This window comes from Zootermopsis nevadensis, unplaced genomic scaffold (genome assembly GCF_977971745.1).
Source record: "Zootermopsis nevadensis isolate Lab colony 2312 unplaced genomic scaffold, Znev_1.0 Znev_ptg000018l, whole genome shotgun sequence".
Lineage (NCBI taxonomy): Eukaryota > Metazoa > Arthropoda > Insecta > Blattodea > Termopsidae > Zootermopsis > Zootermopsis nevadensis.
The window spans coordinates 231,106-249,486 of record NW_028259150.1 but is presented as its reverse complement, the minus strand read 5'-3'; the positions used below and the strand labels follow the sequence as shown (position 1 = coordinate 249,486).

General features: G+C 37.3%; 3 protein-coding genes across 7 annotated transcripts in view; 2 read left to right on the top strand and 1 right to left on the bottom strand.

The window, feature by feature from the left end:
* The window catches only part of fu (STKc_STK36 domain-containing protein fused), a 129,190-nt gene that overhangs the window by 28,627 nt on the left and 82,182 nt on the right, over nucleotides 1–18,381 (bottom strand). Inside the window, exon 1 of one of the 5 annotated variants that reach the window (XM_022059177.2) lies at nucleotides 1,212–1,322. The exons of 3 other annotated variants lie outside the window; for them this stretch is intronic. The gene's annotated coding sequence lies outside the window, so the exon portion shown is untranslated. Of the gene's footprint in view, nucleotides 1–378; nucleotides 1,100–1,211; nucleotides 1,323–18,381 lie in introns of those variants that run through there. One more of the 5 variants, XM_087351015.1, reaches the window with a different exon arrangement.
* LOC147873400 (uncharacterized) lies at nucleotides 1,067–3,384 on the top strand. Its single transcript, XM_087351016.1, has 2 exons — nucleotides 1,067–1,196; nucleotides 1,516–3,384. The coding sequence occupies exon 2, from the start codon at nucleotides 1,525–1,527 to the stop codon at nucleotides 3,202–3,204; it is 1,680 nt and encodes a 559-aa protein (XP_087207142.1). The 5' UTR covers nucleotides 1,067–1,196; nucleotides 1,516–1,524; the 3' UTR covers nucleotides 3,205–3,384.
* On the top strand, nucleotides 6,096–17,023 carry LOC110827471 (uncharacterized). Its single transcript, XM_022059187.2, has 3 exons — nucleotides 6,096–6,679; nucleotides 10,213–10,410; nucleotides 15,462–17,023. The coding sequence occupies exons 1-3, from the start codon at nucleotides 6,635–6,637 to the stop codon at nucleotides 15,582–15,584; spliced, it is 366 nt and encodes a 121-aa protein (XP_021914879.1). The 5' UTR covers nucleotides 6,096–6,634; the 3' UTR covers nucleotides 15,585–17,023.

Sequence of the window (18,381 nt, the reverse complement as noted above, 5' to 3'; positions counted from 1 at the left end):
GAATCGAAGCACAATTATTTTAAAGAATGACCTTGAGCGTTACTGATTATCATACAAGCATCTACTGCAATTAGCTTTCATTATGCAGAAAAACCATCTTCACCAGAACTCGAATCCAGGACACATTTCTCGGGGTTGTGGCCTTTGTTCATATAATATCCTTGATAAAACAAACAATTTTTTGCTTTACCGTGTTCTGCCATAATTTGTTTCTACGGTAAATAAATCTTAGGATATCCAACCGAGGAAAGTTTTTCGGGGCTGTAAATGTTAATTTTGGAAATTAATGACAAGATTTACAATTTCTCTGAAATTTTAAGAGGATGGTTTCATTTTTGGTTTACAAGACCAATATTATCTTTAAATAATTAATACTACCGTGGCCGTTGCTCCTGCCATCCTCTAAACAATTTTGGTCTCGACGCTGTTCTGTCGTGCTTGGTCTTTGAGCTACAGTAACTACCCTCACTGGGACATGAATCCAGAACACTTCCTGAGTTCTGACCTTTCTAAAATCTCTTCGTGGTTTTAAGGCATATACATGCCATGTTTGGGAACAATTGGCATTTTCCTTCTATAGCTGGAAGACAAATACTTAGAATTTCCATTTTCATATGCAGTGTACAAGGTGAGTGTCCTGTGTCTTTCAATTTTTGTCTTTTGCTGGTCTTTCTTCAAGCGCTTTGTACATAAATACAGCGCTAACGAAATATATGCTGCACATTAATCGCCAAGAACCAGTTTCTGGTTTGATTGCATACAGCCTTCGTAACATCTTCATTGTTGATACTGTCGAATTTCAATACCATTCATGCATAACACTTGTCCGTGCCACTGTATCCTTAATTTTATAATTTGTCTTGTAATCTTTCGTTCTACCTCATAGCATGTCTGATGCCCTTGTTTAAGATTTGTCCCATTTGATTTGTTTATTAACACACTATTGAAACTTAATCTCTAGTACTTATGTTTATCTTTCGTTCTTTCTACACAGATTTCTAATTAAAAAGTTATGTATAGTAATTTAGGGAGATCTCGACACTTTTTAAAAAAATTCGCTCTAGCGACAGCTGCACTGTAGTGGCAAAGACTGTAACTGTACAGAAGATAGCCTACCATATAGTGATCAACGTGCAACTTCAAAGGAGTCTGTTTTTGCAAGTCTCAACCTCGTACTTAACCTTAAAGACGACCAGGTGAGTTTTACATACCCTAAATAGCACATGCTATAATAATTACATTCCAGATAATGATAATTACACTGGATGCACATGGCATTTATGGATTAATAGTTATTGTGGTGACAACTCGCACTTTCTAAAGGATAGCCATGCTATGTGAACTGACAAAAACTTCAACTGTGACCAGTGGTGACATCTATATTGTAATCCTGTAAGTCAGGGAGGTTTCGACACAGTGTACTGGGGAGATCTCGACCTCGACATGTCGAGTTCTCCCAGATATATCTTTTTCTGGTTATGAACCTTATGATACGGTGTTCAATCTACTTCACAGGTAAGAAAAATGCCTCGAATGTACCACTACCAAGGAAAGCTTGGACAGTGGAAGCCTGAAAACATGGCTGCGGCAGTGAAAGGAGAAAGAAATGCCGCTAGCAACTGCAGCAAAACATGTGGTGTTCCTAGAAACACACTGAAGTCGAGATTAACCACAGGCAGCGTAAGCAACAGGCAACTTGGGAAAGGTGCTACACTGAATGCAGCTATAGAAGATCAGTTGGTCCGCCATCTACTTCTTCTGGGTTCCAAAGGGTTTGCATTGACTGTGACCGATGCCAGAGTATTGGCCTTTCACTTTGTGGAAAAGAACGGGCTAAACCATAAATTTAATTTAGAGAAAAAAATGTCAGGGTATGATTGGGTTTATTCTTTCTTACATAGAAACCCAAACTTAAGCGTACGGAAGGCTCAGGGTCTGTCATATGCTCGCTCGACAGGGTTAAATAAAGAGGAAGTTGGTAAATTCTTCAGAAACCTCAGTGAAATGTACGACGAACTCGGGTTGTGGGATGAGCCTGGCAGAATTTTCAATGCAGACGAAACAGGACTGCAACTGATCTTCAAACCAGGCAAGGTGATATCTGCAAAAGGAAAGAACGATGTTTATCATGCAACGACAGGGGAAAAGGGCTCAACTGTGACAGTTATGGTGTGCACCAGTGCAACAGGACAGGCTGTACCACCCTTTGTCATCATGAAAGGGGTGAGGAAGAGAGATGCATACTCGAAAGGAATGCTTAATGGATCCGTTGTGCACATGTCCGACTCCGGGTACATGACGTCTGAGGCATTTTCAGTGTTCCTTAATCATGTTAGCAGGTGCAAACCGCGAGGAAAAGTTCTGCTAATATTAGACGGGCATGCATCCCATTGCAAAAATCCAGATGTACTTGAGAAAGCATCAGAATTAGGAATTGAAATGCTGTGCCTATCCCCGCATAGCACCCATAAGTGCCAGCCTCTTGATGTTTCTTATTTCAAGAGCCTTAAGCACTTTTACAACGAGGCCTGCAGAAGCTTCGTTCGCCAGCATCCAGGGAAGGGAATTACCAAGGAGGACTTTGGTGACCTGTTGAAGCTGGCATGGGATAAGTCAGCAACAGTTGGTAATTTGACTAGTGGGTTTCGAAAATGTGAAATCTACCCATACAACCCTGGCGCACTGGCAGATGATGTCTTCGAGTATGAGCTTGTGCCAGCGCTGAATGGTGGAGATCCTGTTCGTCTTGACTCCCCTACACCCTCATCAACTTCTACGTCCTTTGAAGAATTGTCACCAGTTCCAGTGGTAAAATCCCGAAGTGACTCCTCTATTCGCAAAGGAAGGAAGAAACAGGAATCGGCCGTTGTAACATCAGCAGCCTTCAGGGAAAAACTGAGAGAGAGCAGACAGAAAAGTGGAAAGCCAAACAGGCGTATTGAAATGAAGACAGTTATTAGCCGCCATTCAGAGCGACGGCTCGGGACGGATGTTCCCAGCTCCTCAGGTAACATCAACCGTGATGTGGTGTGTGCAGTGCCTACTATTACGATGACAAAGCTGGCGAACAATGGGTTAAATGTCTCGGCGACTGTGGAAGATGGTTTCATGAAACTTGCGTGGAAAATGGAGCAGATAACCAGTTCACATGTAACGCCTGTTTTTAATTTTGCATATTTACTGTTTATTGACATTATTTTATGAATTCAAGTTGTTTCTGTTCAGTATTTACAGTCTCCTAATATTTCCCATGCACATGTCGAAATCTCCCCAAACACAGGGAGAAGTCGACATTTTGCCTCCATTTCTTTTTTTGTTAATCGCACTGTTTCCCTTAAACTTGCCTGCTTTATTACTGTAGTACAAATAAAACATACCTACATGGATAATATATGAAAATTTCTGTTTTTAATTTTCAAAAAATATTCCTGAAGCCTAGAGTTTTTTCTTAAGGTGTCGAGATATCCCTAAATTACCCTACGTGGTACTCATTTCCATTTAGTTTCCTGTCTGTGATCTGTGTCCCAGCAGTAACGGTGCTTTTGTTGAACGAATGTGTATAAAATTTAGCAGGAAGTTCTTACAATTCGAGGTCGTCCGGAAGCCATATTTCTGAAATATATATTTTAAACAAAATTAACTTAGATACTGTACAGATTCTCGAGGTGGAAGCACCACTTATGGCACGGAATGCGTAATATTTCAAAAAATGATATATCATCTGTGGATTTTGTTCCCATAGATTATAGACACATTTTCATTGTCTATTCACGATTGCCATAGGACATTTGTTTGAATAAATTGAGCTCTGTTATCACATAATTAGAATAAAACTTGATAATCTAACGATGACGATAATTGATTAAAACCTACACGTATTTGGTATAATAGGAGAGTAAACAATAGACACGCCTACAAGATATGTGTTACGCTTCGCATGTGCTGATAAGTAAAAACTGCTATGGCACTAACCCTTCAGTTTTACGTTATGGAACAAATTTCAGATTAATGCTTAGAGAATAGTAAAAAATAGCAAATTGTGTTTTCAATACTTTGTAGCTACAATCAACACTTTTTGGCTGCCTTCAGAGAGACCTTTCCACATCTAAAAGTTTCCAGGGATTCTCAGGGCTGGAAAGTTTGAGAAATTATAGTAGAAACAAACAAGCAATATTTGAGGTTCTCACGGCGGACAGGAGGAAGGTAATTGTCTTCTGGGTTGCTGCACCATGTAGAGTGATACCATGATGATGGAGACGGCAAACATCACTGAAACGTCGGCGAACTTCTACCAGACTACACGGAGAAACCGCCTAGAATACAATCCTCTTCATAAATAACAAATAGCACATTCAAACTGCTTATTATCAACTGATTTTTTCGTGTTTCACGACAAACTCTAGGATGATATATTACAAAGATGTGGGAGGAAGTGTTCGTGATCCATATTCTAGGTACCATCTGAGCACTTTCTTTAAAATACTGAGAAAAACCATGATAGACCCTCAGTCAGTATTATTGGTCGCTGAGCCGAGATTCGAAAATCAGACGTCTATAATACAAAGTAGGAGCAATGTTGGATACGTCTGTTATAACATTAATGATAGGTAAATTTGTGACTGTAAAACAATAGTTACCTCTAGTTATAATGAACAATTGATATAGCAGAAACGAGATAATTGCATTTGCCGATTAAACAACGTAGGGGCAGAGCAGTGTGAAATACTTATCAATAAGGTGGCAAGCACATACTTTGTTTTGTGGTTAAATTCTCTGCCCAGCAGTTTCATTAAACGCCTACTGTAATATTTTAAAGAGTTTGCAAAATTTCGTAACGTGGAAGATTTTGAGGTTAGACACCCCGCCCTCGTTCTGAAGCTGGAGTACCACCCCTTGTCGGCTGTAAGAAGCTGCTTATTCGATATATTTACAACTACCGGCTCATATCTGGAGTCCTGTCTTCTGTTTGCAAACTGAAGACGCACTATACCGTGGTGACAAGGGCCACCCATAATAATGGTCCTTGTGAATACAGTGACGAATTTTTTGGTTCCATAAAATAGGAGAAATTTCTCAGCCAGCTGTCGAATACTAGCTTCCAAAGAATTCTGCACAATTTTTGTTAGTCTATTTCGCGCTGAATGATGGGGGAAGAAGATCACGATTGGTGAAAGTTAAGGATTTAGGACTAGGCGGTGCTTGATGATCATATTTTGGCACTGGCCTGCAGAGACCGAGAAAAATCAAGAAGAACATTAGAACAGCCGGTGAAAGATTGGAATTCGAAGCTGGTACCTAGCGAAAATAGTTGTAGAGCGTCATCGCTAACCAAAGATGCTTTGTATGTCTGAATAAACTCTGTCCGTGAAGACTTATTCAGTACAGACATTGGCTACGGCTAGGTTTTGATCCGGGGTAAACTTCTTTACAATGTTTACCACCCAGGACAATGGACATCGCAGGGCCCTGCTGAGCGCTACTAGATCCGAAATTTTGGTTACGTGCGAAGCTAGACACAAGGGCGCCTTACTTTCCATTCTGCTGTCTCCGTGTAGTGTCTGGGTTAAAACCGGCTTGTAAAAATGGCGATGGCGAGGTGCGAGTGGGCACAATGACAGATACAGACGCATGTCTGAAAGGAAAGGAAATTTTTCTTTTTCCAAGTGCTTCTCCGTATGGACATCAAACGGAAGTTGTCTATTTGAAACAAAATAAATTGGAACATTTAATGTAATCTGGATGGTTTCCAGACATACGTTTCGATCGTTGTCTGGTATCAACTTTGACGCTAGAAAGAAAGATATCAATTCTGCATTAATGTCTTTACATCCTATGTTTGTTATTAAAAGAGTATACTACCATCTATTTCATGATTATATATAACTTTTCAAATACAAATGATAATATGGAACAACGTTTACGATCTACAGCACTAAAACTGCATTTTCACTTTATCGGAATTCACATTTATTATTAACCGTACAAAGTTATCTTAACAGATAATGAACATTATCTGCATTACACTGCATTCAAACTTTCCTCTGAGGCAATTTCCATAAAATCATATAAGAGAGGTTTATTTTTATCTAGTCTGCTTCCTTTGTATACATTAGCAAGTTAACTTCAGCTGGCTTTTGGCAGCAGCTTGTTCATGACAGCTTCTTCACTTGACTCCTGTCTTGGTATCAATGCAGATCCAATACAGAGAGCCATCAGTTTCGAACATGCAGTTGATCATGGAGGATGAGATCGTTCTTTTAGTAATACTGCTGCTGCAACCAGTTATTGTCGAACTAATGTTCACGGATTATAGTGTCGTCAGTGTTGTTTTTTATCATTTACCTTCTACCATTTAATGGAATTGTTAAGGTGTTAGCAATAAAACTAATTCAGTGACAAAAGACTGGCATCAAGTTCTGAAATATGTTCACCTAATTTTTTCATACGTTGAACATATAAGTGCTCTGATACTTTTATAAAGAAAATACGATATTTAACCTCTGGAAAATCTGTCATTTAATTAATATTTTTGTACTTATAATAAATCAAATTAATTAATTGAGAGAGGCTTGAATTATGACAACAATACAGGACTCCAATAATTATCAAAAACGTCTAGAACACATCTGAAGATATGACAGAGGCACTAATACCAGCTGATCCGTCTCTTTCACCATCGGTAAGTCACAGAGATAAATGCCAATGCGCGATGGGGAGCAATATTTTTACAGCTAAAATCTATAAAATATTATCGACATGTAAAGGCCTTTTAATGTAACATAAATTTGCCTTAATCTCAAATTCAGACGATAATTCGTTCTTCTACTATAACTTAAGGGATTGAAAGATTATAAAAAAAATCTGGGTTACTTCGAGTAATAGAAGTCTATGTAAACCTGTATATTGTTCAACAAGTGTGTGAAGTTACATAGACATTTTCTGAATACCATGAATTTTTCTCTCTTCATCCTGTACGTAAAAATTATACCCACATTTTTAAAAATTGTACTACCGAATTAGCGTAAGACCATTTTCTTACTTTCTTACCACTGTGTTATGAAACAAATTTAAATTTGTACAAACACTTTAAATTCAGTTTCCAAAATAGCCTTTTTGGCATTTACTGAAAAGAATGGGCTATTCTGATAAATACTGTAAAATTTGTTAAAAACTTTCGAAAACAAAATACAAATGTAATCATGCTTTTGGATCGGCAAACAAATCTTTGAAAAGGAAGGAAATTAATTTAATTGAAATACTTGGTTAAATTGTGCTTAGAGCGGGTTAGTGTAAGAAATTAAGACACAAATAAAGTAAGATTGACGGGAAAATTCTTTTGCCAATCTCTTGTAACAAGATGTTGAGAAGAAATACTTCAGTCTAATATGGCAATGTTAGTAGGAACAAGGTCAATATAATTTATAAGTATTTAGCTACCTATTAGTGTGTATAATCCGCAGTTGCCAGGGAATAAATGGATGTAAGTCCAATAATTACAAGGGAAGTATTATTGATACTTCACAGCCTGCATTTCATATTAGACGTAATAAAGCAAAACTATTACTTCTCAGCCTTAAGTTCTATATGTTGAAGCTTAATCATATTAATACACTTTTTTGTATTAAATCAATAAACCTGTTTTGAGAACTTTTTGAAAATTGTTTTTCATTTTTTGAACTTTTAGAACTAATTCCTTCTTACTCTGGCAAAGACTAATTTTCACAGCAGAGTAAATTTAATAATGTAGATAACTTAAACATTTCATCATCGTGTTGATTTTCATATTTAACACATAAGAAAATTTACATGAAACATTATTGATTATGCTTATTATCTGTCATATGAAATTTCGCGAAACTAGTTTCAAGTGTTCGTTAGTTACAGCCATCAAACTGATATCTAAATATCGATTCCCTGCAGCCGCCGCCATGTTATTAAGCATTCTAATAAGAAAAGATACATTAAAATGTTGCAAAATTTTCGAGGATCTGTTATTACCAAAATTTCAGGATTCTAGTACAACATATCAGGCGATAAAACAGTATCTCCCATCTTACAAGTTCGCACCACTGTAATTACCAATGGAAAATTTGTCTGTATCATAATAACATTTCTACCTAGTTTCATGAACATTTCGTCAATTGTTTCACAGGTTATAAAAGAGGAATTTTATGCAGGGCCTGACTAATACACGCCCACGGTGATACTTACAAAATAAGGAAAGTATGTTGAACCCCTAGTTTCTGTGGTGGATATCTCCAGTTTAGACCAGTAATATACCACCTTTTAGACAGTCGAAGATAATCGATAAAATATCACCTCAGTATTCTTGGTTATTGAGGAGCATTCAATTTGATACACTCCTCAGATTAGAAATAATTTGCTGCGAGATTTAACAATTCCGTTATCGGTTAAAGCATTTTCATAAAATACTCGAGTCCGTTCTAAAACGCATTAATCCGACGTAATTTTAGTCCACATTAGGCAACATAAATCACGAAGATGTAATATTTGGATAAAATATTTAAAAACAAATTTGTTCAAATATGCACGTATTCCAAACAAAAGCTGTAGTTTCTATGAAACAGACATTTTATTTATACACAGTTTTTAGTACATATTCTTTTGGCGATTACGGTATTAAAATATTTTTACATACTTAAAATGTGAATAGACGACCCATCTATTTATAAGACACTGCGCGTTTTGTCAACGTTGTTTAAGTCATGATACAGTAAGGTGTTATACGTTCACCATGTTTAAACGTCTGTCTCATCTAAAGAATTTCTCAGAAGCAAGAAATGTAATGGTATCATAAATCAAAGGCTTTTATTAGCAGTAGGTTATTCAAAACCACGGACATCCGCATGTCATTGCAGTATAAAGATCTAAGGGATATTTTTACATACGAATGTCCTGATTTGAGCTTAACTGTTGATGACTGATGTCAACTGGAAACACATTACTTTGCAATTACAGCAGTGTTAAAGTCAGCCAAAATGTCAGTAAAAACCTCAAACTATTCATGGGCCTAGCATCATAGACCTATCGCCTAAAGCAATTAAAAGAAACACAGAACTTCTTTCATGTGCTTCAGATTTGAAATTTCCGGTGCGAGGCGCTCAAGTCAGACCTTGTATCCAGATCATTTGTATGCGTCTTAGACCCAATCTTCTGAATGACAAACTTTCGCCACTCTAGCACATCTGTACCTTTTAGTAGTTGCTATGGCCACACAAGCGCAAATTTGTTACCTAGGTTGCCATGGAGACAGCGATTTTATATGGGCTACTTGCTTCTGAGACGACCGTTATAGTTTTATTACAGGGCAATAAATTGTGTTTGCATCGTAGTTGAGTGGTGTTTAACACGCCAGAGACTGGCTGACCTCATTAAGGTTGTTTTCGATTCCTCCACTTCTATAAGTATTGGCGCTGCGAAGAGTACCTGACAATAAACAGTAAAAGTGGTGCTCAAATACTTTGTTCGTACGTTCCACCGTCTGTTGAAGTTTGATTTATTACGTGGAAAATTTCATTAGTTTGCCATTCTTATTATATAAAGACCTGGAAGCCAATAGAGTAAAATCACTATGTGATTGAATGTCCTTCATAATCACTTTACAACAAAATGGTTACTTTAATTAAATTGGCCCTGAATGTCATTTCAAGATTTGTAGTTTATTTTTTGTTAATTTTTATGGCAGTTGTAGTCTCTAAATTAAGTGATACGAGATTGTTATTGTCATTGAAATATCCGCAGCAAAACTTCTTATTCTTCTTCATTGGTTATATTTTCCGGGAGGTTTGTTATGCACCATTTCACAACCACAATACTGTTGGTCAGCAAGGTGTGAATGATTCATCGGGAAAAATTGTCTTACTTCATTTCTCGGTGGCGGTCCCCCATTAGTACGATTTCCTTTGGTGTATTCCTACAGAAAATGTCTGAGCAGTTCTATTAAGCACTGCAAAGTACTTCTTGGTATTTCTTATACTGTGTGTTTTATGTATGTATCGCGGCACAAAAAATGGTGGTGTATAGCTGCAACACAAAATATGCAAGTCCACTCACGGCCAGTCCAGTTTGTCTAATTGTACATGGATGAGAACTCCCATCGTCTGTCAGGACATCGTGGCTTGGCTGAAATTATCGCCACAGATGCATAAATGTAAACAGAAACTGTGAACACGATGTAATCCACTGTTGCAGGAGGAACGTCGACGGACTGGTCGGTACGTCGCTGTAAGTCTGGTTGTCATAGCTTGCCTTCTGGGGCTGCACCACGCTTTCGTAAAGCAGAACGTGGTCCTCGCTGGTCTCATAGTGCCGGCTCTCATCATGGTCTTCTACATCCTCTGGGTCCTGCACACCGCCAAGAAGGCCAGCTGCAAGCACGCTGGTCTCGATGTAAGTTATATCAATAAGAAGGGTTTTACCTGGATTGGAAAGGCTTAGTTTTGTTTTATCACATAGCTATTTGCAGTTTCGTACGTAGATAAATATTTACATCTCTTATGCTAGCGAGGCTTTCATCAACTATTATGGTTTTCGATTTTATTAATGTGATTAATATATTTCCTTAAGGCGAATATTGGACTAATATCAGAAAAGCTCAAAGGTCTATTGGGTATCGTACCTCTGAAAGTAAAATTTCTGCTTCACATTCGAGGGTTAAGATTGACCTTAGTTATTTTGGCGACTGAACTGTTCGATGTTCATCAGAATCTCGAGAAGGAAGCTTATATAATGTCGTAACTATGTTGCAGTACTATCCTCCATACTCATCCATAAGTCACAATTTAAAATAACCACATTTTGAAACTACTTTCTCACCAATAGAGTGGCGAATATACGGCAGTTAATCCAAAACATCTGGTGACTCTATAAAATTTTATCCACAAGCTAGGCAAGTATATTACTCATTTAATTTCTGAAACAAATATGTCAATTTGATATCTATATTAACTATCCACTTAATATTAAGCATTTAATTAATATTGTAAATATGTTATTATCGTATTGGACCATAAAATATTACAAACATGTACGCGGGCCGCACAGAATATATCAGCGGACAGTAGGTTGAGAATCAATGAACTAAAAACTAAAGATTTTATTCGCTGAGTTGTATTCATATTTTTGGAATAAGGGGTGAATTTATTCGGAATGAGGTATAACTGAGACCAGTATTAACAATTTCTATGCCCGCTTGATTTGAACAGGTATTTACGTAGTAGACTACGCTAAGTTAAAGAGGGTACGGAGTAAATTTGTAGGATTTAAATCCCTAGAGTAATTCTTGGAAGTTAAGTTTACTCATCACAAAACATGCCAGGATACAAGAAAATAACTGAGATATTTGTCAGCAAAAGTTCCGAACTTTCGTGAAGCTCCTACACTTAAGCAACACATTTTGTTGCCACAAACTTACGTGACCTTTAGCTGTCACTGTTTTCTCGACGAAGTGTATTTTTCTGACCACATATGTACCAGAGGACTGGAGTTCTATATGTGGCAGAACACTGCTCTGCTTCTCTCGTAACCACCCATCCAATAAATACTGAGAATTTTTCTCCGGTAGTGAAAGTGGTCAGAAGGTGACGCTGACTTTCAGCTACATCTAAAGCAGAGGTCATAAACTACCTGCCCCTTTACTACATAATTGATGCTACATAGGCACTTCACATTTAAAAACACTTATGTGGGAATCGTCATGCCATCAAGTATCAGACGCAGTTTGGCAGATCCGGCGTGCAGATAGCTTTCAATTATCGTCAAATCATTATTCTAGTCACTGACCCACTAAATATGTGACTGGAGTTCGAAAATGAAGCGTGTACAGACGTGTTTGTGAACAGTCACATTCGAAATAATTTTGCCAATGAGATTTGAGGTTCTCACGGCGGCAATTATGAAGATGGCTGTCTTCTGGGCTGTAGAGTGGTATAGTGTAATATTAGTTTACCGACGTTTCAGAGGTGCTTCCATCATCAGACTGTTATGGCGCAGTAACCCAGAAGATAGCAGTCTTAAATTTTGGCATGAGTGGAAATGCAACCTCATGGTTTTCAGCTTAACATATTCAATGATCTGTAGCAATTCAGCGTTTCCAAAAATTTTCTTTTATCTGACGACTTATTTTCTTGTATAAAAAGAAATTCATGGCTGCGCCACGACCAGGTTTTGTTTGTTTTGTGTTTACTTGACGATGACAGATAAACTACTACAATTAACGTCAAACATTTGTGATATGGACCACGAACTAAAAACGCCCATGGCGAAAGAGGTTTTGGTCTATCGTGAGACACCATATTGAATATTTACTAAAGAAAATGAAACAGAGAACATGTTACGACAAGTCTCCGGGCCAATATTTGAAATATAAATCTTCCTTATACGAAACAGAAATGGTAACCTCTACTTAAGACTTTCAGTTACTAACTTAGTTGTCTTCCCTGCCACAGATGTACAGTTGTGTTTGGAATTTTTCGCATGTTTATGGTTCAGTTACTATTCCGGAAATTAGAGTCTCACGATCGGCCGGTTGTTAAAATGCATTAATTTGTGCCACCGGAAACATTACATTGGCATACTGCCAACATAAAATTTCCTTAATTTTCAGCTATGTGTACATGCATTTGAATTGGTTAATGATGAATAACTCCAAAGTTTGAGATGACAATTTGAAGACTCCTTCATCTGATTGAAATTCTGCCCACACAAGAACGTGGTAAAAGGTTCCAAAATTTATAGAAGTTAAATTAAATCACGAATTTCACAGTATGTACAAATCCATTTTTGTTTGAAGTGTAAGACACTAAAGAAATAAACCTTCAAATCCACGCAACGAAAGAGAGCTCTATGACAAATTGAAGAAATCAAAATATTTCTTCAAAGCAACAGAACTTTGCTGTCAGGGAAACTGGATGTTGGGAACTTTAAACAAATGTGTGTACTGTGAGACGCCAAGGGGCCTGCCACCATCACAATTTTTGTGTCTGCCTAGCTAAATAAGGAATGAGAAGAAAGGCTGGACCTCGATTAGCAACTTGAAAAATAAATAAATATATATATAAAAAACAAAGTGTTCTTTGTTACGTATGTGGTTCAGTGGTTCTCCATACACTGGAACACAAAAGAGCCGATCAGATAAAACGCATCGTTCGCAAGCTTCAGCCAGTGAGGCACTCCCGGGGAGAGCAAGCCTCAACAAAGACCTTTTATTTTTCTTCTTTCAAAATGTTAGCCAGACTAATACATTTTATATGAATACGAAATACCAATACCATGAAATGTGAATCATATACAGTAAAACTTTCTTACAACGGAATTAAAATATACAAAAATGTTTTTCTTCAGTTTCAGACGGTCTTCTGTCTCACATATATATTTACCTATAACTAACTAATTAGATGACTTACCGAACCCGAAGGTTCATCACCGAATTAACCAAAGCCCTCCACCGGACCCTGTCCTGGGCCGACAAAATCCAGTCTACTTCAACTCCTATCTCCCATAGATCCCGCCTGAGATTATCCTCCCATCTACGTCTAGGTCTCCCCAGCGGTCTCTTCCCCTCAGGCTTCCCAACCAATACCCGGTGCACACCGCTTGTCCCATCCATGCGCGCTACATGACCCGCCCATCTCATTCTTCTCGACTAAATCACCCTGACAATATTGGGGGAGGAGTACAGATTTTTAAGCTCTATATATTTACCTATAGGTAAAAATACTACACACTAGATATCCCACGTAAGCTATTCTTTTGTAATGAAAACTGCAAGTCAAAAATTCAAGCTGTATACACCCACACACTATTACTGTAATGTATACTACATATTCACAATTTTCTTATTTCATTTTTCTGTTGTCTTACTTCTTCCCCGTTTTATGTTCTCTTTCCATCACTCTTTGCTTTCTTGTTCTCATTGACGTTTAAAATATCCCGCACGTATCTTAGAAGTCTGGATTTGATTCTCCCACTTGTGGCAAGACTATGCTTTCTGAACACTAGGAAATACCATCCGGGGCAAAAATCATATGAACAGAAAAGAAGTACACTACATCACATTAATTCTTGTTTATTTATTGATGTGTCCATCGTGTCAGTTTATTAAAGATAATGTTACACTGCGTTTTACTTCTTATTCTCTGAACCTGTGGAAGTTTCCAATACTGACAGGTTTTCGCTTAATCCCGATTCCGTTTTAGACACATAAAAACGTGTTACATTTGTTACATGTACGATAATTAAAAAAAAAATAAACGAAATTTATACTCATTGATTTATGTATGTTTTATGTCATGTACCAACTTTTTGTACAACCTTCATAAAAAGGAATTGTTAGACCGATAAGGGAATTCTCCCGACAAATTTTAGTATAGAGAAAGCGAGACAAAAGCTTATGAAAAGAGCAAATATTTTAGGAAATGAAGGACGTGGACAGACAGATGGACACAGCCGTCCCATTGTTTAATTTCATGCATTTCGTGTAAAGGCATAACAAATTCGTAAATTTGGATGCCCTTTATAAACTGATTGACTCGCAAGTAGTGTAAATATGTTATCTGTATCTAGGGTTATTAAAACCTTTGATCTGGAATACTCAGTACCCATACTACTATTAGGAGGAACAATAACTCTCTGTTCTTTTTGTACGTATCGATGCCACGGGCCTCGCATACGTTGAGATTCGAGACCTCGCTCTCTTTGATCTGCGACATTTTAATTTCGGTATAAAATGGAAAATGTATTCTATCGTGATCGAGCCCAGGAATATATTTTAGGCGTGATCGCTAAAAGGTTGTAAAAATGGGCTTATTAGCTTCGCCATGGTTCTCTGTCCGTCCGTCTGTCCATCTGCATTATGTAATAACTCGAGAAACCTAAACATGATTTTAGTAAAATTTGATACTGGGAAATTTTACTAAAGAATTATCGACACATTCATTAAATTACAATTTACACAAAAGGATGGCATAAGGCCCTGTCTCAGCTCCATTTATAATTTCATTAAATCCATTTTAATAATATACTCTCATCTACAGATCTCCACGGTACTCCCTTCCCTTCATGTTCGTATTGAAACATAGCATGCATTTATTATGTTTTTCGTGTATGGTATATTTCTCGCCCATCTCATCGTCCCATCAACTACAAATACTATTTCGCATTGGATGAAATGAGAGATTTGTGTATGATAACACGAGAAATACTAGGAAGGAAGCCCTTATTATATTCTTCTGGTATTTGCTTTGGGAGGTTGAAAAAAGCCACAAAAGTTAGGTTAGGTTACTCGGTTCCGAAATTTAAAGTGGCTTGTAAATAATATCAACCACATTGCCGTTTGATCGAACTTCCTTAGTTTAGAGAATCTTAATAATGAAATTATCAATGTTTAGTCCTAAATATTTTACAACTTGTAATTAAGCCCATGAAATCGGTTTTTGTTTTAGGCCAAAGAAGTTCCCACGGTAATTATCGAAGAAGCAACACCTTCACCCTCTGATTCAGAGACACATATACCAACGTTACAAACTGCATCTGGTTTTCTGAACAACGCAGCCGAAGTTCCTTAATACAAGTGTTTAAGATATAATCATGTCAAAATTATGTACTTATTGCTGTGTGCGAGAAACAAGGACATGCAAGAGACCGCAAGGGAAGTGTCGAACAGTTCACACCGTTCCGGCTGGCTTTCGTGTGTTAAGTTTATCAAAACATAAAGTTGTCAGCAATTAATAAATTAACTGACACTGTTTTATGTGCAAACTATTTATCTGCTGGCAAAGGACGGCGCACTTAAGCAGACCGAATGATAGGACAGACGAAACAATGCAGAGAAAACCAAACACTGTACATGAGATGAGAGGATCGTGCTCCAATAAAACTATTATGAATGAGAAATTAAGCATTGAAAAGTGAAGTGTTTCACGGTTACATCAAAGCACCGGGTACTGACACCACATAGCGTGTATACCCTTTAGATACCAATGGTAACTATGTGTTCCAGCCGCTTCAACAATCAATAAATGTTATGGTTTCACATTATTCTCACTGTAAATAGGGATCATTTCTTAAAAGATCATTAACCAAATGATATTTGTAATGGTGAAGTGTGGCGTTTCCTTTGCGGTACGGACTGAATTATTAAGCAATATTTAGACGAGCTTAGGCTTCGAAGGGTTAAAATTCCTGTTGAACCTAAATATTTCCGCTTCTATAATTTACTGTATTAAATATCTTATTTCTCAATAACATTTACCAAACAGTATGTTAATGTTGAGAAAATAACAGTGATGCAAATAAAAGACTGCTATTTAGTGGCGTTTATATAAGTAAAATGTTTTATTTGAAGTCAATACACAATTTTAATTGGAAGATCCAAAGGGAGACATCTTCGTAAACCTGGGAATAAATGGAAGTAAATGTTAAAATTAATTTTAAAGGAAAAGTTTGTAACACTTTGTAAAGTTGTGACCTGGATTGGGACAGGATCCAATGGTGAGGTTTCGGGATCGCCTTCAAATACCATTAACATCAGGCCAGTTCTTGATGTTTTGTGTACCAAACAACTATATATAGAATATAGTAATCTAAAGAACTTCATATTTACTTAAAACTAAAGCAGCTTTCCGTAGATGGAACAGAAAATTCTGTATGGTCGTATATTTTGCTAAATGAAGTTTTAAAGGCACCAATGAAAGCATGGAACATGCTTACTGTGATTACTGTGTAGATGAATAAATTTTCTTGTAACGATTTTATGACATCAAAACCTAATTCTATGCAACTGAATAAAAAAGGTAAAAGTGAATTAAACAATATCTCATAAAAACAATTTTTATTTGACAAGCAATTGTGTTTTTGACAAACGTAACATTCCATGCCTGTCAAGTCAGCTTTTCTTAAAGTATATCTTTATTTTCTATAAGAGAATCACAGTTGTTTATCATGATGTGTTTACGGTATTATTTTGTACAATATGGTATAAAATTAAAATAAAGATAGAAGCATACGCTTATACTGTTATTAATAGAGAGTGTGAAATTTACAAGTTCCCTGACGTTATCTTCACTACCGCGGGAACGTTAAATCACGAGGTGCTGTGTGTTCGTTCCTTAAAGTGCATGAAATGAAAGCCTACAGGCTGATAATTTATCTCTGTAAGTACGCGTTTCACGTTAAAAGTTACTTTACGGACTTCGACAAAGACTGATATTGGAAATTACTCTAAAAGAAGTCAAGAGCGCGTAATTTTGTTTTCTTTCTGGTCCCATATATTCCTTATACTTTAAATAAAGCCTATATCAAATTCTAGCGATTTTACCAAAAACAGCTCATCGTACAAACGACATAAAATACACTGGTCAACACGTAAAATGTTATGAAAACGAAACTGACCGATCTTAACTAATTTTAGACTGCTGAACACGAAAATCACATTAAAATTTGTCGATTGGCTCCCGTTTTCGAATTACGATTGGAATCTTATATTGGCGAGTTACTATACATTATTATCAGTTATAGTACCACTACGATCTTAAAACGTGATCAGCAACAGTCACCCCTCTCTGCATTATGTGATAAGTTGTTGCCGCCTCAAAAGCACCTTCAACTCTTGCAGTATTCCTCGAATCCGGCCAGGCATTGGGTAATTTGTTCTCAGTTAACGGTTCTCTGTGAGATTCCTACTTCTTGCGCAGTATTTTTGTCTTGTATGCCCCGTAATTGGGGCTAGAAGTAAATTCAGAAAAAAACTAAGTACATGTTGGTAACTCGTCGTCAGCAGACAGGCGGGCAGAATTATCTTAAGGTGGCTAATAAATCCTTTGAAAGAGTCACAAAGTTCAAATATCTGGGAACAACAATAACAAATAAAAATGACACTCATGAGGAAGTTAGGAGGAGACTGAATTCCGGAAATGCTTGCTACTTCTCAGTTCAAAATATTTTGTATTCCCGTCTGATTTCTAAGAACCTGAAAATTAAAGTATACAAAACAATAATTTTGCCTGTTGTTTTGTATGGCTGCAAAACATGGTCTTTCACTCAGAGGGAGGAACACAGATTGCAGGTGTTTGAGAATAGGGTGATGAGGAGGATATTTGAGCACAGGAGAGAAGACGATGGGACATGGAGGAAACTGCATAATGATGAGCTTAAAAATCTGTACTCCTTCCCCAATATTGTCAGGGTGATTAAGTCGAGAAGAATGAGATGGGTTGGGCATATAGCGCACATGGATGGTACAAGAGGTGTGCACCGGGTACTGGTTGGGAAGCCTGAGGGGAAGAGACCGCTGGGGAGACCTAGACGTAGATGGGAGGATAATCTCAGGCGGGATCTATGGGAGATAGGAGTTGAAGGAAACTG